The following is a 25,659-nucleotide window of genomic DNA, read 5'->3' as shown; positions in this document are numbered from 1 at the left end:
ACTCAGGGCCTTTGAGCCAGGTAGAGGCTGCTAACTGGGATGCAGGAATAGATCTTGTCGCATGATCTGCAGGGTTCTGGTCTGATGGTACATACCGCCACTGCATGGGTTTAGAAGATCTCCTGATCCGCTCTACTCTGTTGCTCACATAGACATAGAAGCATCTGCTCTTGTTGTGGATATAACCCAGCACCACCTTGCTGTCTGTATAGAAAGTGGTGGGTTCTTGTTAGGAATTGATAGTCACCTAACAGTTGGGTTGGAAATATATAAACCAGGATAGACATTTAATACTGTCTCTTTAAGGGAATGCTAAAATTGTAATTGGGTGTGGTTCCTCAAACGGCCATAAGATGGAGCCAGAAACCTGGTTTCCTAGTTGTTAGTTGATAGTTGATAGATGTTCTGATGGTCGATGTTCCTGGTTCTGGCATTTTCCCTATTGACTGTTGTTGATCGTCATTCTTGGATTGCTGTAAGACTATTTACTGAATTGTTTATGATACTGGACTTTGTTTTTTGGATTATCCCTGGACTGAATACCGACTGCTTTAACCATGTATGACTTGGACTGCTTGTTGGACTTTGCTTAACCATTTACTGGAAGTAAAACCTACATTTTCCTATTCAGTGTATCTGTGTACTGGTCGTGTGTTATTCAACATCACTCTCACTACGTTTCCCTGTGTGCACCCATTCTCCTAACGGGGAATTACCTCAACACTGGTTATGGGCCCAGGCCATACCAGACTCAGATAACTGAGAGTTAGTGTGAATACACAGTACCATATACAGACAGCTGTTTACTGTTTAATTGTGGTTTACTGTCCTGGAAAAGATGGCACAAGACCCTTCAACAAGTCTATCACTGATAACCCAGTTGGATGGAACAAACTATGTTTACTGGTCTATGAAGTGCAGCCTACTTCTGCATAGGGAAGGGTTATGGGCTGCAGTTCAGAATCCACCAGATGTAAATGCTTGGGATCCAGATGATGAAGACGATGCCAAGATGTTAGCTGACTTTAAACAGAACAATGAACGAGCTCTTTGTATCATTGGACTAACACTGAGTGACCAGCAGCTAGTCCATATTCATGGAGAAGAGTCTGCTGCTAAGTGTTGGGAGAATTTGAAGAGGATTTATGTTCGTGACAGTGTAGGTACATACATACATCTTACACCTAAACTGTTTAGAGCACGTCTTTTGAAAGGTGGATATATGTTAGCTCATTTGAACTTCATGAAAATAACTTTTCAAGAGCTACATGAAAAGGAACTGATATTTTCAGAGCTGCATCAAGTTTATATCATTCTTTCCTCATTGGATGAAAGTTATGATGATTACATATCTTCACTGGAAGTCCTGCCCAGAGATAAACTGACATTAACTGACATAACCGGAAGGTTGTTAGAAGAGGCAAGAAGACGGCTGGATAGGGATCAACTGAGAAAGAAACAACCACAAGAAGAGGATTTGTGTTCAACTGCCTATACTGTTAGGAAATGTTTTTCTTGTGGGGCTAAGGGACATATAGCTAGATTCTGTAAGAAGGGAAAATGACAGAATACTGGTAATCACCAGAAGGCTAAGAAGAATGTTAGTTTAGCTATATCTAGCAATTCAACTACAAACCATGATTTGTGGGTAGTTGATAGTGGAGCATCGCAGTGTATTACTAAAAATAGAGGGAGGTTTGTAACAATGTCCACGAGTAAGCAACATGTATCATTGGCAAACGGATGGAAGATGAAAGCGTCTGGTGAAGGTACTGCATATTGTTCATGTGTAAATGAGTATTTATCTATGTTATATGTACCTAAACTGAAATTTAATTTGTTATCAGTAAGGGCTTTAGTTAATATTGGTTATGTAGTAACCTTTAGGGGAGATAAATGTATAATAGAGAAAGAGGGTAAAAGTGTTACTGCTACTTTAGAAAATGATTTATATGTTATACATGATGACCAGTTGCAGATGGCTAACTCAGTTTATAAAAATGTTAAGACACATGACAAATGTATACATTTACTGCATAAACGTCTGGGGTACATTAATTTCAAAATGCTTAAATAAACTGTTAAATTGTCAGAGGGAGTAAAATTAAAACCCTGTAGTAAGTACTTAAACTGTAATGCCTGTAGTCAGGAGAAAAGCATGGTTACTCCAGCAAACAGACTGAATGGGTTTAAAAGCAAAGAACCTTTAGAGGTTGTGTTTGCTGACATAATTGGTCCTAAAAAACCCAGCTTGGGAGGTGCCTGTGAGTATAATGGACCATTACTCACGGTACGGTTTCTGCTATCTAATGAAAAACAAAACAGAACATTCCAACATTTCTTTAATTGGCTAAGGTTTGCAGAAGGAAAAATGAAACTTAGAGTAATTACTTTAGTTACTGATAATGGGACTGAGTTTATTAACAATAGATTCCAAACTATGTTAAAATTAGCTGGTGTTGAGCATAAACGTTCTGCACCTTACAGGCCACAACATAACTCGTTTATAGAACATTACAAGCCATGGCTCGTACTAAGTTATCCAATTTGGAATTTCCTGAAACAGTTCTAACTGAAGATCTATCAACTTCGTTATTTTATCTGCTAGGTCTACGGCCAGCACAGCTCTGCCAAGTTCCAGCCATGGAATGGTGTGACCCAGTTGCAGTGCTAGTTTTGCCTTTCCCATGACAAATCCGACATGCACGTCGCTCTCCCTGCCATAGACCTTGAGGTGAGCCACGGCTGCAACTGCCTTCGTGGATGCATTGGAGAAGACATGCAGCTCCTTTATTTGTGCCGTGACCGGTGAGATGGGAACATACGTACGCTGTAGGTGAATGTCTTGGAGACAGCCTAGAGAGTTGCACCATATCTCCCACTCTTGCTTCTGTTCTGGTGGGAGCGGTTCATCCCAATCTTTGGTGTTTTGGGCGAGCGTGTGCAGTAGTATTCTACCTTGAATGCTGATAGGAGTTGCAAACCCTAGAGGATTGAACAGGCTGTTAACCGTTGACAGCACTCCTCTCCTCGTGAAGTCAATCTTTAGGGCTGGGGTTTTGAAGGTGAAGAAGTCTTTCTTCAAGTCCCACCACAAACCGTGACTGAGTTGGATAAAGGGGGCATCGCTGCCGAAATCAAGGTCTTGCAATATCTTGGCATGGTCTTCGGGATTAAAAGCCTTTAGTACTTCTTCACTATTGGAAGCTATCTTATGTAGCTTGAGGTTGGCCGTCCTTAGCATTTGCTGTGTATTCTTCAAGAAGTCTATGGCCTCCGCTGGGATGGGAACAGATTTCAAGCCGTCCACGTAGAAGTCGTGTTCTACAAAGCATTTAGTTGCTCTGTATTTGTCTCCCCCTTCTCGAGCTGTATGTTGTAGACCGTAGTTCGCGATTGCAGGGGAAGAGCCATTGCCAAAGACATGCACCCTCATTCTGTATTCCAAAATCCGTTGGTTGTGCTGTTCATCGCTGAACCACAGGAAACGGAGGAAACGGAGGTAGTTGCGGTAATCTTTCCGTACGAGGAAGGAATAGAACATCTGCTGTATGTTGGCCATAATGGCTATGGCTTCTTTTCTGAAGCGGATGAGCACCCCAAGGAGACTGTTCGTGAGATCAGGTCCTGTAAGAAGGGCCTTGTTCAGAGAGTGACCTTGAAACTGTGTGCTGGCATCGAAGACTATACGTATTTGGCCTGGTTTCTGTGGGTGGTACGCTCCCAAGAACGGTAGGTACCAACATTCTTCGTCTGTCTCCAGGGGTGGGGCCGGTTCAGCGTGTCTGTTCTGTATCATCTTGTCCATGAACTCCACCAGATGAGATTTCATCTCTGGCTTTCGGTTCATGAGTCGTCTCAAACTAAAGAGGCGAGAGAGCGCATATTGTTGGTTGTTTGGCAAGCATTGTCTGGGTGAGCGAAAGTGTAGTGGAGCAACCCAACTACCGGTTTCATCTTGTTGAAATTCCTTATACATGATCTGTAGGAACCTCTTGTCCTCAATAGACAAGGCTAAGTCGTTTTTCTTCTTTGGTAGTCTGAAACAGTGCCTCACCTAAGATGGGTTTGACTGTTGAAAGCATGAAGTATTCTTGGCACAGTTTCAAATGAGAAGGTCTCTCATTCTGGAGAACGGAGGAAGCTAAGGTACTTGCCTGGGTTGGGGCCTGTATCCGATGGACACAGACTATTCCTGAGATTCCCCATCCCAGTTCTATTTTGAAGGCAAAGTGAGAGCCTCTCGGGCCTCTGACTACTTCAATGCAAGCTAAAGTGTCGGGCATCTACTCCCAGCAAGAGCAAAATCTTGGTTTCAGGATCTAAGGCGGGAAAGTGATGAGCCATGTGTTTCAGGTGAGGTATGTTGCTTGCTACCTCTGGCATTGCAATCTTGCTGTGGTCGTCTGGTATCCCTGGTATCTAACACAGGCGGCAGTGGGAATAGGGAACTCCCATCTATGCACAGTCCAGTAGCTCTCCTCCCCACCATGCTTCGTGGTGTGGTGCACGTTGATATAGTGAAGTGCACCTCTTCCTTCAGAACATCAAAGAGGCCGAAGAATGCAGATCTTGCTAGCGAGTGGTTGCTCTGAGGATCCAGTATTACGTACATCTTCACTGCTTCTGGGTGTCCCTCAGGTAGACATTGGCTAAGCAGATCTGATGACACGAGCAAGGGGCTGGTGTGCTATTGTGCACACTGCCGTGCAATTGACACTCACCACTGGCTCCTTGGCCAGAGGAGGGTTATGTGTTTGTCTGCTGTGTTTGTCTGGATGCAGAGCGGCTGAGTGCTCATTGCTGTTGCATAGATGACATTGCACCTTGGCTGTGCAGTCTTTGGCTGGGTGTTTCGATTCGCAACACTTGTAGCAAAATTGGAACTCCCTTATCAAATCTTTCCTTTGGGTCAGGGATTTCACTGCAAACCCCTGGCACCTGTTCAGGGAGTGTCGACAGTTGTGCAACAGGCAAAACTGGCCTCTCTGGAGTCAGAGGCTTAAATTGGGTTGCTTCTGATGAGTCCTCTCCCGAATTCTTTATGGAGGTCGCGACTCCTGTTTTATTTGTTGTAGCGAGGTTGTGATCTCTAGCAATTTGCAATATAACCTTGCGAGGTGTAGAGTTTCGGTTGTGTTCTTTGTTAGTTGGAAGGAATCTGCGTCTGAGGCAGAGGTTTCTAAAGCTGTTGCAGGACTCTGTTTGCCGGACAACAAATTCTTGGAAAAGGGCAAAAGGTGGTTCTCTTTTGCGGTTTGTGGCAAGAAAGGCATCAGACAAAACAATCCTTTGTTCCAATATTTTTTTGGGAGTTTGGCAATGATTCCTTCTTGCGTTATGAAGAGATCAAGGCAAGCCAGTCCTGGTAAGTTAGAACATTCCTTGGCTGTTCGCAGTTCCGTAAGGATGTTGCAAAATTCCTCTACTCTTTGGGTTTCGTGGATACATGGGAAACGGTCAAGTTTTTCTAGGAGCAAATATTCCATCAATGTGTCATCACCATATTTTTGGTCCAAAGCATCCCACGCTCATTTTAGAGTGGTCCCTGGGTCGTTGAGTATGCCTGTATAAATGTGCTTCACCATGTAACTAGACCGTGGTCCTAGCCATGCTAACTAAATTTTAAGTTCTTCTCCGGGAAGCAGCCGTTCGGGTTGAATGGTACTTGTGAAAATGTTCTTCCACAGAAGGTATTCTCTGCCTGGCTGGTCGTTGAATTTGTACACACTGCTAGCTGCTAAGTCCAACCTTCCCCATCTTAGTGGCAGTTCTCTGTTACTTCTTTATGAGGGCAGGTCATCTCTTGGTATGACGCCCTCGTAGGCATAGCGTTGTGGCTTGAGGGTATGCTTTGTGGACGGTATGTGATTCTCCTCAGAGTATTTTATGAGGAGGCCATTATTCGGCCCCACGTATGCAGGTAGAACCTCTTGAAGTCGGGTGTAGGTTCCACGCTGTGCATTAGAGTTGTCTTGCAGTTGTGGCAAGAACTCTTTTGACTGTGGATTGAGGGTGGCAATTGTGGTTGGTTGCATGTCTAGTTGTTGAGAAGTCTTTGTGATCATTGGTGGGCTAAGTTGCTTGCCCAGCAGGCTGTGAGACATTGGGGTAGGTTTGCTGATTCTGGGAAGAGAATCTCGGACTTTAGGTCGTACAACATCAGTTGGGGAAGGTTTGCTGTTGGTGGGAAGTGAATCTCATATTTTAGGTCTTACAAAGTCAGTTGCATGACTGACGTTTAGGGTCTGTGGTTGAGATTCACTCTTGTGCTTCCCAGGTTGTAGGAGACTTCTAAGTGACTGAGGTGGTTCCACCTGCTCGTTTTGTAGCGATTGCTGCTCATCCACCTGGGCTTGACCGGTGTATCTGGGCTCTCTTCGCCCAACTCATCGAGGTCGAAGTTGAAGGAGGCGTTGTCAGCCACCTTCCGCCATGCTACGGCCTGCGCTGTTTTTGCTGCTGTCTCTCTTTGTCATTCAAGCAATTCCACTTGGGCTAAGCTTTGGCTATTTCTGCCTGTTGTTTGGCCAGAGCTTTGGCCATTTCTGCCTTCTGCCGTGTCACCTCCATCGTGATACATAAATCTGCTTCTGCTACCACCACTTCTATCTCACCTTGTATAGCTCAGTCAGCGTAACTTGCAGTTTTGGAGGCTTTAGATGCGATGCTGTGACGGGAGGGTGCTCTGGAAGGATGGCGAGACCCAGCAGCAGAGAATTGGCGCGAGACACTGGAACCTGCTTGCAATCTAGCCGGTTTGGGATGGAGGGAGGAGGCTTTCTTAGAATAGCAGGAAGAAGCTGCTTGTGATTGAAAACCTATGTCGGATGTGGCCCTCTCCCTTGATACTTGTTCTCTCTGTAGTGCATTGTAGAATGCGGCCTGGAGGGAGTTTTTTCCTTCTTGAATGCAGTCTTCGCGTTCCTTGTGAAACTCCTTGAAGCATTGGACGTGTGCTTGGAGTTTTGGGTCACCCGGTCTTGACTGGATGGACTTGAATTTATCTTCACTGGTTCTCCACCTTGTGAGAAGGGCATCTAGATCATCTAGCAATGTGCGGATTATCTCGGGGGACAGCTTGCATTTGGGGGGTTCGCAGATCTCCTCTAGCTCCAACCATGAATCTGCATAGTGGTGATATTGCCTCTCCCAATCCTCTTTCAAGTGTGCCTCCATGGGTTCTCTATAAGCTTCCTATTCTTTCTGATGTCATAGCCAGCTGCTTCTCCCGAGTTGTGGACTTCCGATTCTGGGTTTAGGGAACCAGGCTCCATGTTTACATCAAGGTGGGTGGAGGGTTCGAGTCCTCTGGTACATCAGAGACATCTGTCGTGGCTGAAGACGTTTCCATGCTTCAAATTGGCGAAAGGTGAATTTGGAAAATTTAGTGGTTTTCTGTGCACTTCCCTTTTTCCACTAGTGTACGCTGCAAGCAGGTAACTGAATGTAACAACTTCTGCTAAATTCAGTACTTGAGCACATAGGTGGTGTTGTAGATTTGTGGCTGAATTGAGCAAGTTCTGCAAATTTCAGTGGTTGACCACTAGAGATGTGTGTTGCAAGATCTGGGATATGCTGACAAAGTACACAATTTGGCCGCTGTAAGGTGCATTGCAAAGTCTGGGAGACACTGTTGCTAAGCACAGATTGGGCTGCAGATGGTGCTGGATTAAGTCACCAGGGGTTGCCAGATAAAATAGAATGTTCCTATGAAATTCATTGGTTTAACACTGGCTAAAATGAGGAAACCTCCTGTAAATTCATTACTTGCCACGAAAAAAAAAATTGTTTTGAAATTCTCTGTGAAATTTCTACTTGACCACCAGATGGTGCTATAGGCTGGCATTAGACTGGAAAGAAAAGTCATTAAAAATGTGGAATACTTTTATCCATTGCATGAACGCTGTGGTTAGATAATTTCTGTTAGCTAAGTAATGTAGACTGATATCCTTTAATTTTATAGATAGCCTTTTAAATCCAGAAGAAAGAACGAATCCTTTTGACTGTACCTGGAAGGATGAATGGCAAACTGTAATTCTCTTTAAAACTCTGTCTTCAAAGAAAAAAAGGGGGGGGATTACAGCCCATTTCTATGGAGATGGCTAGCTGCTAGGTATTTTTATGAGCCACTTCCTCTTGACAAAGTAGGCTTAGAGACCTCTCACATCTACATTTGTAAGAGCTTGAACACAATGGCTATCTACTTCACTAGCAGTCCGTTTCTATGGAGATGAGGAATTTTGATAGCCCTCTTCCTGTGAACTTTCCTCATTCCTTTGTGGTTAATGGAAATATTGGCTTCTTGCCTCAATTCCTTCTCCTTTTGCAAACAGACATTGATTCAGCAAATTCAAACTATTTTTTAAACTTTGGTCCGAGGAAAACAGTCCATGCCCCACTCAAATTCTCTCATTACTTTGGTCAACAATGGGAAGATGCAAATTAAGCAACAGAATAGGAAGTTTGAAAGTCTCTTGAGAAAAAGGAGAAGGGGTGGATTTCTTGCCCCTCCCTGCCAATTCACGCTGGCTTTGAAAGTTTGTTGTTTCAAAGGAGAACAAGGCACAGAGAGCTTAGCATTCCACATTTACTCCTAGCTTCAATATATCTTTGTCTTTATCACAGGAAATCAAATTGCTATTAATCTTCACAGGGATTCCGATATAACAACAATTCTTTACTTTTAGGAGTCCAAATTAACTGTCTTTTTACTGAGGGATTGCAGGAATTCAGATCTACATATGATTTTACTATTCTGTCCTTTGATTCACTTGCTGAATATAAAGACAGATAACTCTACAAATTCTTCCATACAAAGTTTCTTTTATTGGATTATATTAGGTATCCTCAAGGTAACTCACAGTTATGTTGAGATGCATCTAATTTCCAATTCTTTGCATAGTTGATATCATAGTGTAAAATGATAGTAATCTTTTCCCCTATTTCATCCCATAGTAATAGAGCCAAAGGAGAAGAGCTAGCCCGAAGCTAGGGTCCGAGCAAGAGTGAAGAAACCTCCCCCAACCCACCAAGGATCAATTCAGTGACCAATCAGGATTACAGATGTGGCCACATGACATGAACTACATTTCCCAGGATACCTTAACTACAATGATGCATTCCCTTAAGGGGACAGCTCCCAATTCCTAACTAACTATACCTGGCTGGACAGCACATGGCCACTCCCCAAGACGCCGCAGCCCCAGCAGTAACCGCTACGCAGCTTGGGAAAGACGCGGCGGTCCGTGTAGTTTGGGGCTGGGGAGGTCGAGGCCACCCCTCTGAATGGCAGCCCATGTGCTGCGCTGGGCTGACAGAGATCTATACAACTCTTAGATACAATTGGCACCAACAGCAATAGCAAGTTTGCCAAAATGAAATCTGCCCATCCAGTTCGAACATCCAGAAAGGATTAGTTGAAGATTCCCCCATGAGAGGTACATTGGGCATCAACAATGGGGTAGCCCTTCCCCATGATGTTCCCCCAACCCATAGATAATTTTTCTTGCATTTTCAGAAGCAAGTAAAATCTATCCATTGCACAATTCAAACACATTGTAGGAATTTTTATTTGTAGTCTGCAATTATGGGTTGACCGCCCATATGTGTGTGTGCGTGTGTGTGTTGTGCTATTATTCACCAATCAGAGATTGACAAGATTTTCCTATTAAGATTTTTTTTTAATTTCATTTTTATTTTATAAAATAACATGAGTAACATATATAATGCTCCTTCCTCTTCTCAATTACCCCACATAAATAACCCTGTGAGGTGGGTTGGAATGAGGGATTAACTGGTCCAAAGTCACACAGCTGGTTTTCATGCATAAACTGGGACTAGAACTGAAGTCTCCTGGTTTCTAGCCAAGCTCCTTAACCACTTCATCATTATAAGCATCTGTGTTAAATATGCCAGAAATATGTAAGAAAAGCATTCCCCTTTTTGTGCTTAATATAGATGAGTACATCATTAAAAATTGGTGCTATTTCTGAAAGCAAACTGTCATATTTTTGTGTTAAATCTCAAGAAAACTTTCCCTAAGATTATAATTTTTTTGTTCCCCCTTCCCCCAATCATAGCTTCTGTTGCAGTAACTTTGGAATGTTAATGCTGACATTTGACAGTGTTAAGTGGTCAAATTGTGCCACTGATGCAGAATTGTGTTTGTTCAGATCCCCAGAGGATGAATATATTTGTTTATCATAAGATAACTGCATGTAAAAGCTGCAAGAACAACCCCTAAGTCTAAATAAGATTTCTGCTTTTAAGGGAATGTACTGATAGCTGAGCTGCAAATCATTTTTATACAACATGGTGAAGAACCTTAGGAAGTGAGGGCAAACACGATGACACTTTAAAACTTTCCACACTATTCATTTTTGTTTATATCAAAACTTTCCCACACAAGTTCAATTTACACATTTTTCCATAACAGTAACCCTAAGTGATGAACCAAAACAGGTTATGGCTGATGATGGGGTTGATTCCTGAACTTCCAGGCCCTAGTCAGGCATTTTAAAATCACTGCACAGGTGGATCTCAAAATGGAGCCATCTTTTCATTAATGTAACCAACATTAAATCTAAAGTATAGAGTTCTGATTAAAGAAACCACAGATTATAGAGGTTTATTTTTTTTTCACTGATGTTTCTCAGCAACTAGTTTTCAGAGAAATGCTGCCAGCAGCAATTGATCTAATGGGCACCTCTATTCTTTTTGTATTTAATTCCTTATACAATGGTTTAAGGTAGTCTCTATTTATCTGCTCCAAATCCTATATCATTCAGAGTCATGTAATAATCTTCCGTTCTAGCATTGTGAGAAACAGAAAAATTGTTACCTGCTTTTTCACTATTCAATATACAGCAACACGTAACACATTTTTATCGTTTAAGAAAAATGATTAAAAATAACATTTTAAATTTAATTATTCATGTCCCTGGTCATTTTAATTCTTTTTTTCTGCATCTTTTCCAGATCTAAAGTGAGGTCCAATTACTAGAATGGAACACAGTATTTTAAATGCAATCACACTACAGACTTGTGCAAGATTATTATAGTAATGCATTTTTTATTCAATTGCTTCCCTAAATGTATGTACCCCAATGAATTATTAACTATTCCCATTTATATCGAAATCTACAGTCTTGAAAGGTTATACACATTTGCAAGAAATAGAAGGTTCTATAAAACAGTAGATTTTTCTAATAAATGCATGCTTAAACAAAAACATTCATGAAGAAACAACTGTACTGATTTGTTACAACACTATACACTAAGGAAATTATATGAGTTGATACAAAGAGTAACATTTTAGTTATAGTATTTTATCTGAGGATACATATTTTTCATGTTACAAAAGTTTTCAGATTTTAAATCAGTCCCATCAGATAGCAGCCCTGGTTGTACAATGGTCTCCAACACTATTGATAAGAATCCTGAGATCTGGAGCAGCTTTCAAAGGGGCACAATACTGTATGGAAGTGCCCCCAGTGCAAACAACATTAAACCACTTCCATGCTTTCTTCTCTTCCCTCCTATATCATTTCTGCCTTCTGCTTCTTGTTTGTGGTAACTGAGCGTTGTCACAATGATTAATTCAAATGAAGAAGTTAATAAGAACTTGTGTAGAACAATTTCGGTCAGGTGAGCTATCCTTTCCATAATTTTCAAAAAGAATTATTTGTTTTTATTTTTGAGTGAAACCACATTACTTAAATAGTTTCATCAAAATTATATAACATTTACATGCAGAATTCTTTTATTAGAAGATAATATTTATTGCAAGGTCCGTGATCTCCAAGATACAAAAGTAAAGTAGGTATTTCCACCATAGCAGGAAGCAACAATGAAAGCAAAGAACTGCATGGGGGAGGGGGACAGGAGGCGAGAGAGACAAAATTATTAGAAAACAGTAAAAATCTTCAGCCAGATTTTTATTTATATTCAAATCAAATATAATAGAAGGGATAATACAAAAAAATAAATTTAAAATCACATTGTTTCCATACCCAGCAGGACACTAAATTCTGTGGAAGAAATATTATTGGGCTTTAATGTTATTCATAGTAAGGATGATCCTTGCAAGAAGCAATTCCACATTGACATTAGTGAAAACAAGTGATTTTTGATTGCTGTTGACTAGAGATTAATAAGTAGTTACATAATGCTTCTTTACTGTATTAATATGTATTCAATAAGTTTGCTTCCATGGTGCTTTATTCTATAAAAGTGCACAAAATTAATAGCACTGCAAATGTTCATTTGCAAGGAAAAAGGAAATAAACATGTATTAAATGGTCTTGTTGATCTGGCCATTAGCACATCCTAGGTGAAAAAAGCAGGACTTAAGTAGTACTTTTAACAAAAGTTTACACATTTAAGAATGTCTAATTATAATTGGTTATCTTGAATCTTCTTATATCTGATTTTAGAGGTAAATGAACCAAAGCAAAAACATTCTTCCCTCACTGCTATATTAAGTTTAATTGTGATCTTACCGAAGATATTGCCCAACTATTGTAATTGTGGTAGTCAGGTTCTTTGGTGACTGCACATGCTTCGGAAATAGCAGCAATTAAGTACAAGAGAAGGGCACTGCCATTAAAATACAGACCCTGCAGGATGTAGGGGGGGGGAGATCAGCATAACTCCTCCCTACTAACATCATTCTATGCACAATTGTATCATTTCCTAATTTAAGACAGTCTGGCTGGACATGAAGGTGATTTATTCCCTCATATTTAGAGAGCATCAAGTTGGGGAGAAAGCCACTGCAGTTAAATATTGTCTGAATTAATACCTTAGGGCAGGGGTCCCCAACCACCGGGCCGCGGACCGGTACCGGTCCGTGGATCACTTTGCACTGGGCCGCAAAGAAAATAAAAATAAAATAAAAATGGTGGCTTTCTTCGCCTTCGGTGAATGCTGCTGGGATCAGGGATCAAGGACACAAATGAAAGGAGGGGAGGGAGGAAACAACCAAAGCCTGTCCTGCTCTCTGGCTCAGCGGCTTCGGTTTCCTCCCGCCTCGTTCCTCTCTCAGTTGCTCTCTCGCTCCTCCACCAGTCCAGGAAGAAACTGCTTCAAAGCCGGCAGGGTGGCTTTTCCTGTCGGCGCAGCTCCCCCGAAGTGCCCGTTCACCCCCACCCCGCCGCCAATCAATCCAGGTTCAATCCAGTGCTCCGTTCTGCCTGCCTGCCTGCCTTCATTTGTTTCGGAGCAGCTTCGGCTGAGAATAATAACTATTCGCCTCTTTTACTCAGCCGAAGCTGCTCGAAACAAACGAAGGCAGGCAGGCAGGCAGAACGGAGCACTGGATTGAACTGCCGGCGGCGGGCGGGGCGGGGGTGAACGGGCGCTTTGAGGAGCTGCGCTCGAAACCACCAGAAATGAAGGCAGGCAGGCAGAACGGAGCACTGGATTGAACCGCGGGCGGCGGGCGGGGCGGGGGTGAGCGGGCGCTTTGGAGGAGCTGTGCTCCGAAACCACCAGAAATGAAGGCAGGCAGGCAGAACGGAGCACTGGATTGAACCGCGGGCGGCGGGCGGGGGCGGGGGTGAACGGGCGCTTTGGAGGAGCTGTGCTCCGAAACCACCAGAAATGAAGGCAGGCAGGCAGAACGGAGCACTTGATTGAACCGCGGGCGGCGGGGGTGGGGCGGGGGTGAACGGGCGCTTCGGAGGAGCTGCGCTCGAAACCACCAGAAACGAAGGCAGGCAGGCAGAACGGAGCACTGGATTGAACCGTGGGCGGTGGGGTGGGGGTGAACGGGCGCTTCGGAAGAGCTGCGCCGACAGGAAAAGCCACCCTGCAGGCTTCTTTGAAGCAGTTTCTTCCTGGGCTGGTGGAGGAGCGAGAGAGCGACTGAGAGAGGAACGAGGCAGACACCTGAGGGATGAGGCTGAGGGAGGGAGGGAGACACCTGAGGGATGGGGCTGATGAAGGCAGGGCCGAGAGGCGGGGCTTCTCAGCCGTCCTGCAGGGACTATCTGTCGCTCAGGGTTGCAATGAGGAGGCATTGGCGCTCCCTGAACTTGGTGGTTTGCTGGCAGATGTTTTATTACCCGACTGGGTAACAACATCAGATGTTACCTAGTCAGATAATGAAACGTCTGCAAGCAAACAACCAAACTCGGACTCCCCCCCCTCCGGTCCTTGAAAAAGTGTTTCTGCGTGAAACTGGTCCCTGGCACAAAAAAGGTTGGGGACCACTGCCTTAGGGAACATAATTTCTCAAAGTAGTTTGCTGGTGAGAAAAGTCTCCAACCTACTGATTAAAAAGGAAGAGGAAAACCTTTCTCCTAAATAAGACTTACAAGCTGTACCCTTCCCATTGTTGTGTACACAGCTTCATGTGATACCAGGATGGCCTAAGACACTGGTGATTACAACAAAACAGTCAAACAGTAGCCCTCATAGTTGAGTCAAGAGCTGGCTAAAACAATTATAGGTTTCTGGCAGGGCTGAAGATCACAATGGCTGTGATAAGTCAACCTAAATGAGGCAGAAGGTATATGTGTTCAGACTAGTGATCTCAATTTTTCTGTGTATATATCCTGCTTCAGCCCGCTTCTTGACAGTGATTTTGAGTGAATAATAATTGAATGTGGCATACAAAACAGTGGATCAAATTCGAGTATGCTGCCTTTCAACCCACTACTGCCAGGGAAATTATAGACTAATTTATCAGAAAAGACAAGCTTCTTGCAGATATTCTTTTGGTGGTTAATACATGGGAAAATATTAATCTCCATTTAACTAATATTTCCTTGTCAAACTAATATGTACATTTTTTTAAAAAAAATGGCTCAGGTGGTATGGAGTGTTTCATAAAATGATGCTATGCTAGCAGAACATTTGACATAAGTTGGTCAAGCAAATAAAAGATGCTTGGAATTCTCCCTGCAAAATTGGGAAATACAGTTCCACTTAGAATATGTTATGCATTTTCTTAAGGGAACTGCATAAGGTTCTGCATCCATCTCCTTAATCTAACAAAGCCAAGCCAAATATTATGGCCTCATCCACTACCCTTGTTCTGGGAAGGCTGCTATAGATAGGTCTCTCTTTTCTGCAATATTTGAGTTGCTTGTAAAAAAATGAACAAATACTCACAACTGTGGTCCATGGCACTTGAGGTATCCTCGTATAGGTCATTGTCATATAGATGATCAAAAAAAAGAGTGTAAGAATCCAGTAAAATATAGCCACAAACATTATCCATCCAAAGACAGGGTACAGAAAATAGTCAGTTCCAATAATCAACATCCACACTAGCAAGCCTAATACCTACAAATATATGAAAAGAATATTATTGTGGTATGCAAAGTAAAACATCTAAGAATTGTTTTAAAAACTTTAATGATTCCAGAATATGAATTTTCAGGTTTAATTTTTCTTTTTTCTTCTCCTTGCTCCATTTAAAAAAACTCATCAAATAAGATACAGCATAGAGTGATCTTAGCTGATCATGAAAACACTAAGCCAGTGGTCACCAACCAGTGGGCCGGGGACCACTCGTGGACTGTGAGAAAATTTTGGTGATGCACAGAAAAATGTCACCCCCAAAGCACCCCTCAAAGCAATTAATCCAGGCTGCGCAGGAACACAAGGCTTGCATCACTTGCATTTGAGAACAACACATGGTAGTGAGGGAAGAGGGGAAAGGGTGGAGGGGGGGAACTTGCCCCACATGCCTGGCCACCAGGCTGCTTCTTTCTTCTGCTTTTGGCTGCACACAAGGAAAGCAGCAAAAGTCTTTCTTTCTCTCCCCCAAATTCCGCCAGAAATGAGTTTTTGGGACTCTGCAAGGCATCCTGCTCCAAGAGGCTGTGCCGGCACAACAAGTCTCACAAAGACTCATTTCTGGTGGAGTTTGGGGGAGAGAAAGACTTCTGCTGCTTTCCTTGCATGAAGCCAAAAGTCTCTCTCTCTCTTTCCCCCTGAAAACAGAGCTGGAGACAGTATCCTGCGATCCCAAATAAAGAATGATCAATTGGTAGGAAAACGGGGTGGGGAATTTTCCTGGCAGACTTTTTTGGGGATTTTCCCAGAGTCTCTGGTCTGTGGGATTTAAAATTATGAGTGTTGGTCCCTGAGGTCCAAAAGGTTGGCGACCCCTGTACTAAACAGAATTGGACTTGAGTAGATTACAGCTTGACTACAAATTCAGACAGAATAGCAATTGCAGCCACTGGAGGTCACCACTGATCCACAAAGAGATTTGTTTTGTATCACTAATTTCTAAAATACCTTTTGATGAAATTGAGTTAATGTTTTAATTTCTGTGCTGTATATAACAGCAATTAGGTTATTTAATCTTTTAAGCATTACTGCATGGTTTTCTGTCCAAAATTATAAATAATATTGGACATAAAATAATTTTTCTATTTTTCTATTTAATCCATAACAATGCACAGTTTGAAGTATAGTCCCAAACACATATGGCTACAATTGTTTCTCTCCATTTAATATCCCTGAGTTCAGTCAATTTAGTGATTGAGATCAGTATGTTTACCTTCTAAAATGCTAACTTTATTAATCCAATCATGCTTGTAATTCTGGTTCTCTGCAACATTATCATTTGGAACTTCTAAATTAAAGTCAGGAAAGCAGATCTACCTTGCTAATAATAAACTTTTTTTTTTTTTATTTAACCAGACTTTAACAGCACAGGTCGACACATACTAATTATTTAAACTCTCATCTATAGAAAAAGGCTATAGAAAGTTAAGATTGTCAGAATAACATAATTTTGTGATAGATTTATATCACTTCTTTTATTAAAAGCTTAGTTGATATTCTCTATGCATTAAATGAAACTAATTGCAATCATAAAGGGTGTATTAATGTATTAAAATATCACAGTAGTTTTTGCTATGCTAATGGATAGCATAAAGGACTGAGTAGTAGTCTTAAGGTTTTAGTTCTGCTGTCTGATTCTCATCAGTGGCAGAACACCCAGATAATATCACTTTAGGCATGGTGTGAGGTCTGACACACTGTTCATTTATTTTGGTCACAGTGTTGTGATATAATGGAGTAAGAGAGGGTTGTCATTTTCAGCTTGCTCGGAAAATGGAGGACCACATTTCACTGAGCCTGACAAACTTCAAAATAATATTACATATTTCTTAATTAGAATTTAAAAGATCAGGTTGGATAATCTTGGATAAATTATGTCCAATCCATAGCTGTGAATAGGTAGGTATTACCGTGAACAGATTTCCACAGAGTTTAAATGTCTGTTGCAAATTGATTTAAGATTCACAGGCCCAGCCAACTTAGGAAATATATTAGGCTCTAATATCACAGGTATCTAGGACAAACAATAGAACAATCCTTTCATTCTTAGCCACTACTTGGTAGGTATGTTGAAGAACTACCTACCACAATTATGTAAGCGTATCTCATAATAACCTGGTTGTTCTTTCTGTTGCAAGCACATGGTTGCTTTGATAGTTTATGGAATCTGTTCAGTTTCTTATTGTAATCTTGTCTTTCATTGTAAGAAAGAAAAGGATGCATGTACAGAGGTTATTGCCTGGAATTCACAAAGAAGTAGCCTTAAACCATACTAATGTGGTTTTGAATTATGTAAAAGAAATTTAAAAAAACGTAAGAATCATTGGCAGACAATAAAATGCTTCCAAGCTGGGTAGCTTTGGCAAATGCTGCAGAAAATCCTGGATAATTTTTCAGAAGTGACCCTCCTGCAGTCTTTGGGTGTGCTATGCAGGCTTTCTGCTGGTGGACACTAAACATGTCTAATATGAAAACCATTCCAGACTATTTGCCCAAAGTATAACACACATAAAGATCTCCCAGACAAGGTGGATCTGGTATATACTGCAAACAGTCCCACATGGAATTATGGAGTCTGATGAAACTTGGAGTCTCCCTCACATGTTGAAGATCTTTCAGGCTGGGTAGCTCCACCATGTATTGAGGGGCAATCAGACAGACCCAAGTTCAAAGAACAGCAATTAGGCTACCACACAAGAAACAAGCAAAAATGTAAGTCAGGTCTAGCCCTGTTGAAGCCAGCACTACATTGCCAAATTAAAGCACAGTTAGTAGACTCCTAAAAATTTAAGACTTTAGCTAGCTCCCGTTAGTTTATAAGAACATAGCATATTGTGGGAAACCACATATTCTGTTTGTTCAATGAGCCATGTGCCTACTTAAGCTCTACATAGCCAAGCACCCTCTTAGCTTAACAGTTGTTTAACTAACTTACTGCTGACAAACAATTACTCCTAAGGAACTTGGCACTTCTTCAGCATTCAGACCACTTCATCATTCTCTCCCTTTTGCTCTGGTTTAGATTGCAGCAGCATGGATGAAAAGGTTCTGGATCAAGAAGTTTACTGTGGGCATCTGAGTTTGACTTTTTTATTCTAAGTTGAGTGTCATTGACAAATATTTAAAATATGGGCTTTGGATAAACCTAGGTAGAAAATTTGGAAGAGCTGAGAGCTGCAGTAGGCAGGTTACGATGCACAATGGACAGGTCTTCCACATAGATACATTTCTTTTTCCAAGTTTTGGGAAGAGTTGAATGTTTTATTTTTAAAATCTGGGCTAACCTTACATAACAGCTTATGAGATAGCTTTTGTATTTTAAGCCTTAAAAAGGCAGATGGAAAAAGCTCCTCTATCATAAAGCAACCCCATAAATATTTCCCTTGAAATTAAAAGTTCAATGCAATTTTCAGATGGAAAATTAACCCCTGCTTGTGAAAATATTTTAAGTTAAGAGTAAATACTGCAGTATCTCCAACTGCATTTCTAATGGCAATGTTATTTGCTTAGTCAATGCAATGCCTGAATAATCCATACAATACCCTTATTGTTGCTGTCATTGTTAAAGAATGCTAAACAATGGCTGACTTCTTGACCAAAACTCTTATTTACATAAGCCAGTCTGTTTAGAGAATTTCTAACTGCTTCAAAAGAACAATGCTGTATATAGCTTCTTTGTTCATAAAGGCAGGTTTTGTTGCTTTAAAATCTCCATCTTCCTGTTATGGTTGTACTCCCTCTATTTATATATAGCAGCAACATTGTTCTGTGAATCTTTTTTTTCAATATAGGAAACAGTCTTCCTAATTCAAATAACAAATGAAAATTGCAATGGCTCCTATTATAATAAAATGTTACTTTCTCAAAGAAAGATCAAGATTGGACAAGGCACATCAAGTTCTCTTATGGGAAGCAGCAATTTAAAAATAATTTTGAATTTTATTTCCTATGTTCCTACTTTTCTGCAACAGCATGATTTTGACTGGAGGAACAGACCTTTTATGAATGCTTATGAATTATTGTAGAGAATTTTCAGATACTATAAGCAAAACAATAAAAAATATAGAAAAAATTTCCAAGTTCATGTATTCATGAAATGAAAAAAATTGTTGAGTCACAGGAAGGGCCCAGTTATTAAATGTCAAAAGAGTATTTTGAAGATAACCACATATATTTAAACAGTGCATTGTAAACAAATCCCAATTGCATTTTTCTCATATATTCAGGCATTTCCAAACAGATTTGTTTCACACCAACTTATAATTTAGCATGATGGGTCAATCCAGTCCTTATTCTATAACTTGTAATTAAAACAAGAAAACAGCTTGACATGTGAACCATTGGGCAAGGTTGGTGTTGAGAAAATGCATAAAATGTCCAATACCTTCCTGTTAGCCTACTTGTGCCACTATCTAAGGCATCTCCAACTTGGTGACATCAAGTTCTGTTAGACTGCAATTATTATAACTTCCATCTTTAGCAGATACCAAATAAAAAGAAAGTTGAAAAGCTGGTCATGAAAAAACTGAGCAACTCCTTGTGTAAAACAACATTGCTTTATAGAGTTATGTGAGAAGAATCAATATTCAGTTCACATAATTCATTATGGTAGATTGGGTAATAATTCATTGGGTAGATTATTCTTTTTTTAACCAAATTCACCCACCTCGTAGTTATTGTAGGCATAAAATTAGAGGAGATCCTAGGTATTGCCCTTTAAGCTTTCAAGAGAAAAGACAGGAAATAACTATAGTAAACAATGATACAATTGATAGCAGGCATGAAAATAATCAGCTAAGGGGGGGCTTCCTGTTTTAGTCAGCTTTGCTAACATGCATTAAACAGTTAAAAGGCAGTTGACTTTAGTCATTTACGTTTTCCACTGGACCACAAAGATCTCATTAGAACAGCAATGACAGATCAGGCCTACTTATATCAGTCCAATTATTATAAATCTAATAATCATGATCATGTTTTATTTATGCAATATTGAGCTAATTATTAATGTCAATAAGTTGACATCAAAACTGATTTAAATGGTACTAGAATAGATGCTCAAACTACTTTGTGAGCTTATGAAAATGAGCATTCTAGAATTTCAGTCTACTTTTAGAATACAGCTGGCTGGGAGAAGGCAATCTCCAAAGTCCATATACTTACGTCTGCACTATTTCACTGATCATACAAGAAAACATTTCAGTGGTACATTTAATACAAAATTTTGTTAGCAAGAATAAAGCCAATGTGCTATTAAAATAGAATATTTTACATCAATATATATCATAAATTAGCATTAGAATTTAGTACAAAATTTTAAAAATGTCGCATCATTTCTGTAAAATGAGAACTAACACTGATACATAAACAACATCTCTAGTTGTCAATGTAGGAAATTTATCCAATAGGAAAGAAAAATAAGCACAGTATAAACAAGGTATTTAGTCAATTATATTGACTACTGGATTCCCAGACCTCATCTAGCATTAAAAAAAACATTCCAGAAAAATAGTCAAATACAGTATTATTAAACATAATGTACATTATCTAAATCCCTAAGCTCCCCTTTCTCATTACAGAATTTAAGCATTATTAATTCACATTGACAGAAGCTTTAAATGCTTACACTGGAACTCCTTACAAAGATCAGAACTGTAGATCTTTGCGATGAGGGTTTGTCCATGAATTTCAAGCTGTATGTCTTAATATGGTATAAAATAGGCAGAATAACTACAAATTCATCTAATATCCTTTTGTATCCCCACTCCCACCCAAATATAACCATAGAGTTGATAGGCCCAACATATTAGTGACAAAAATTGGTACCTTAATGCTTATACAAAACCTTCTAAATCAGTCAGGCAACATTATAAAATCACTAACCATACCTGCAGTTCTCAAGACCAAAATAATGCTTTTTAAAATTATTAGCCCCTGGTAACAATTTTCCTGACTTTTAGTTCAGCCACAGTCATTGAGGTGGAAACAGACCTGAATGACACCTTATATTACTTTGTACTTCTAGCACAATTTAAAATTAGCACTTAGCAACAACTGATCCTATTGAACCTGCACTACTCCTGCATTCTATGTAAGATGACATATTTAGAGGTTAAACCCATTTCTTTCTCCATATTTTGTTTAAACTTTACTCTAAAGAGAAATTCTTGTGAACAGAAGCTTGCTCAGAACTTTGTGACATTTCCATTGCTCTTTAAGTGATTACCTTATCTGACTTTTGCATTTTGGATTTTTCCTAGTGAAGTAATAAAGCATCTACATTTTTATATCATGCATGTTTGAATGTAGTTCTTCATTTCTATTAATTGGCAATAGTCCATCAATGCAACTTTAGCCAATTCCAGGCTATGGTTCTTAAGTGCTGCTTGGTAGCTTGCAGCTCTTCTAATGTTGCTGAACCAGAATATTTCCATTCAATCACATCCCATCTAGAAATGTTCAGAAAGTGGACACTATAGCTTAAGGAGGTCTGGTGAACAGAAAGAAAAGAAATCCTATAGTTAACAAATATCCTTTTTTTTTTCATTCATAGTTTCTCAAATCCAGGAGAAATCAGAAAATGAATTACTAGAGCAGGGATGTCAAACTCATGTCGGCACGTCAGCGTCATGTGATGTATTGGGACTTTTTCCCCCTTCACTAAACCAGGTGTGGGTGTGGCCAGCATGTGACACAAGAGTTTGACAGCCCTGCACTGGAGTATTTCATAGATTTCCTCACTTTTCTCTGGTTTTTTTTCCTTTTTTTTCGCTTTTTGCTTCCAAAATGGGAATCTGCTTTTTTTTTTTAAGTTGGAGAAAAACAGCTTCCACATGGGACTGTCATATCATCTGTATTCCACTGAAACAACACTTAAACAGGCTCTCTTCTGGCCTCAAAATAAAACTTTTGAAACCCAGGCTTTGGTGCAAATTTAGAACACCTGAAATGACAATTATGCTTGAATAATTTGCATAACGTTAATTATCTGTTGTGGTGAATGTAGTCTGGATTCCCAAGAGAAAGGACTGCTTTTCAGAGGACAAAGAGGCATCTTATGCAAATAGTCTGGCAAGATTCTTATATGTTTATGTTATTATTATTATTATTATTGTATAGCATTTGTTACATTAGCTAGGAGACTACAATGTTAATCATAGTAGCAGCTTGATTGCCAATTTACTAGCTCTTTTGTGGTACATGCTCATGCGCTTCCCAAGATGTGTCACAGGACGGAGAGCTACCTTTGCACCAGAAAAGAAGACAAGTGGCTCTTCCTACAGCAGCATCTAGGCCCCCTCTTTCCACCAAAGCTGCCTTGCAAATGGGAATTGCAGACCAGGAAGTTTTTCAGAACCAGCAGGAATCTGATTCCTGCATGAAGCACCAGTTCGTCTCCCAACCAAACTGGTACCTATTTATATATTTGCATAGAACATGCTTTCAAACTGCTAGGCAAGTGACAAATGTCAACCTGCCATGCAGTGCTGGGACTCAAACTGCTGCAGCAAAGACCAACTCCGGGGTCATTAAGCCACTGAGTCACCTCATCTCATGTTTATAGGTGAAGGGCAATAAAGGAAACTACTCAGAAGTAACTCTTACTCTTGGATCTTGGGGCCTGACATTTTATTCCTAGGAGTCAGGGATGCTACAGGAAGGAGAATGTCAAAAAACTAAATATGGGAGGTGTAATCATACGACTGAAGTCACAACCCCTTTTATTCTAATTTAAGATTTATATATGAGTATCCCTAATTTTATCTCCACATCTAATTTGGGGTAGACTGAGGAATATAATTTAAAACGAATCTATGAGTTGTACAGTCAATTTGAAGACTAAGTCAAAAATATAACCAATATATTTTACTTCAATGGGATGACATAGCAATATCCTTCAACCATATTTTGAATAAAACAAAGTCATTTCAATCTAAACTACTCATACCCAATCACTGTTTTTTAAACCCACATAAAACAAAAACTACTGAATTTTCCAACTCAGAGCATGTAGAATACTGCATCTTGTAACTAATGCAATTATATTGGTAGGTTTTCCAAGTTAATTTTGGTAATGTGTGCTGTTATTTATTAAATAACTATGCCAGGAACAGTGCATATACTGACTTTTTAAAAAGGAAGTGAGAAACCCAAATCTTTGTCAGGGAGGGGAAAAAAGATAATTCCAGAAATTGATTTCTGTAACATCTGAAAATCTAAAGCATAAACCTGGTATTTTAAACATCTATTGAGTTTTATATTTATATGGAAACAGATTAGGCTATATCTTGTTAAGTAGATTTTGACTATTTTGATACATTTATTCTTCCTTTTATGCCCCACACTAAGGATAGGAAACCTCTATTTGACAATCGAAGTAAAAATTATAATTTTCCAATATATTGTGAAAGCCCTTTTAGAAACATCTCTTTTAGCAAATATCAGGAAAAAATGTCATACATGTTAAAATCAATTGTGTGGATTTAAAATTCAGTCTTGTAAAGAAAATGTAAATAACAAAATGTAACTAACTGAAAAAATTCAACCTCATTCATCAATTGAGTGTTATGAAAAGTTTTTAAACTGCTCTTAACAATGGCACTTTCTAAGCAGTGTTTTGACCTTCTAAAGATTCATCTTGCTCTGCAAATATTTTCCCCTAAAGCCTGCTTCTGCAGGACAAAGGGACAAGAAATTACCTTAGCACAACGTGTCTGCACACTTTTAATATAACTAGACTCTGGAAAGAAGAATCTCCAAATTGTAATAATTAATCAAATGTTTATTTCAAAATAAAGAAGTGAAATAAACTTTTCACACTATTGACATAATCAAATAATTTGTCATTTTAAATATATGATTAAAAGCTGACTTTTACTGAAACCATTTAAAGGATCTGTTATTTCATATAAATTTTTAATAGACTGAGTAGTCTATTAGAACAATTACTTTTTATCAGTAAAATTTTTGTTTTGAGGAAAGAAATCTAAAATATATAGATATATCTTGGATTACCATAAATCATAATGATAATATTTTGTCTTTATATTGTATCTGGATAAAGAATAATTCCTTTATAAACCTGGGGATATTACTGGCTATTCTTTTGTTATGACTTCAGAAAGATACAACTTTTTAAGAAGCATTAATTTTATGATAATATATTACAAAGAGTATAGATCTTGGGTTAAACAAAATCAAAACAAACAAGAACAAAAAGTGCATTTATCAGATTTATTTTGTACTCCTTATATTTTTGTTTGGTAATATTTTTCTATCTTATAACCATTTTGTTAGATGTATTCCTATTCCAAAAACAGTGTTGTGACAATGTTATCTTCTATCTACAGTGAAAATGGACCAAATACCATATTGAAATTTGAGACAGAAATTCACATAATAAATCATTTCAAATAAGAGGACTTGTGTGATATGCAAATCCTCAAAATGAAATAAAATGAAAGTGGAAAAGGACATCTATTCTTCTCTCATTAAAATTGTACTTTAAAGCAGACTTTTGCACTAACTCAATAGCCCTGACAAGTATCACATAGATATTTTGTAATAGCTCGAAGTTGCAATTTCTTTTTTTTTTTAAAACAAGTTTTATTAAAAGTTTCAACAACAAACAAATCATTACATATTAAATCTTTCCCTGTCTTTCTACAATAATTTCCCCAATATTCTCATAAAACACAAACAAACACAAACAAACATAAAAAAAATCTTTTAGTAAAGTACCTTGGCCCCAGTTACCTCTCTTTGCATGGGCTAAAATAATAGCACATATCACTCTTCACATTTCTATCTTATTTAATCCATCTTAATTAAATCATTAAATTTGTATCTTTTGCCCATTCATTATCCCTCTATCTCTTCTTGTAATAAAAAGAATTTCTCCTGAAATCACTAATCAGAGTATGATGCCTTTCTATCCTCCCCCTAAGTTAGTAAAATTAACATTCAGCATAACAAATACCCAATTTGGTTCTGCTTGGTACATTCTATCCACCAAAAATGTTTAAATACATTGTATCCTCCTTTCCTTCGATATTTTATTACATTTTAAAAATCAATCATTATTAAAAACTTCAACATTTTAATTTCTTATTAAATCTTAAACCATTCTAATTTACTATTTCAAATATAAATGTTACAATACCATCTTCTGTACCTTAGCAGAATCTTTCTTACAGAAATTTATATTTCATCCTTTGTCTCTAAAAAAATCCCTCTTCTCCCATCCAATTTTAAAGCTTTGAGGCTTTTTCTCCGCCTTTCCCCTTTCTTTCTTCCCCCACCAAATCTTCCTACCCCCCCTTCTTCTTCTAACCTCTGCCTTGCTGGGATCCC

The 25,659-nt window shown here is 39.3% G+C and overlaps 1 protein-coding gene and 1 long non-coding RNA gene across 3 annotated transcripts in view; one reads left to right on the top strand and one right to left on the bottom strand.

Annotated features, from left to right (window-relative positions):
• LOC148128860 (uncharacterized) overlaps window positions 1–25,659 on the top strand; it is a 38,112-nt gene that overhangs the window by 5,428 nt on the left and 7,025 nt on the right. Inside the window, exons 2-3 of one of the 2 annotated variants that reach the window (XR_015745834.1) lie at window positions 2,609–2,734; window positions 21,860–21,981. This is a non-coding gene — a long non-coding RNA (uncharacterized LOC148128860). Of the gene's footprint in view, window positions 1–2,608; window positions 2,735–8,958; window positions 9,272–21,859; window positions 21,982–25,659 lie in introns of those variants that run through there. The other variant, XR_015745833.1, reaches the window with a different exon arrangement.
• The window catches only part of CMTM8 (CKLF like MARVEL transmembrane domain containing 8), a 44,754-nt gene continuing 30,154 nt past the window's right edge, over window positions 11,060–25,659 (bottom strand). Inside the window, exons 2-4 of the mRNA XM_026686578.2 lie at window positions 15,121–15,294; window positions 12,504–12,620; window positions 11,060–11,865 (exon numbers count right to left, since the gene is read on the bottom strand). Of these exons, the coding sequence (XP_026542363.1) occupies window positions 11,782–11,865; window positions 12,504–12,620; window positions 15,121–15,294 (375 nt within the window). The 3' untranslated portion in view covers window positions 11,060–11,781. The remainder of the gene's footprint in view (window positions 11,866–12,503; window positions 12,621–15,120; window positions 15,295–25,659) is intronic.

This window comes from Notechis scutatus, chromosome Z, assembly GCF_049901735.1.
Source record: "Notechis scutatus isolate UNSWTSFEM ecotype Mainland chromosome Z, rNotScu1.2, whole genome shotgun sequence".
In the NCBI taxonomy this organism is placed as follows: domain Eukaryota; kingdom Metazoa; phylum Chordata; class Lepidosauria; order Squamata; family Elapidae; genus Notechis; species Notechis scutatus.
Note: the sequence above shows the minus strand (reverse complement) of the source record. Positions and strands in the feature narration are given on the sequence as shown.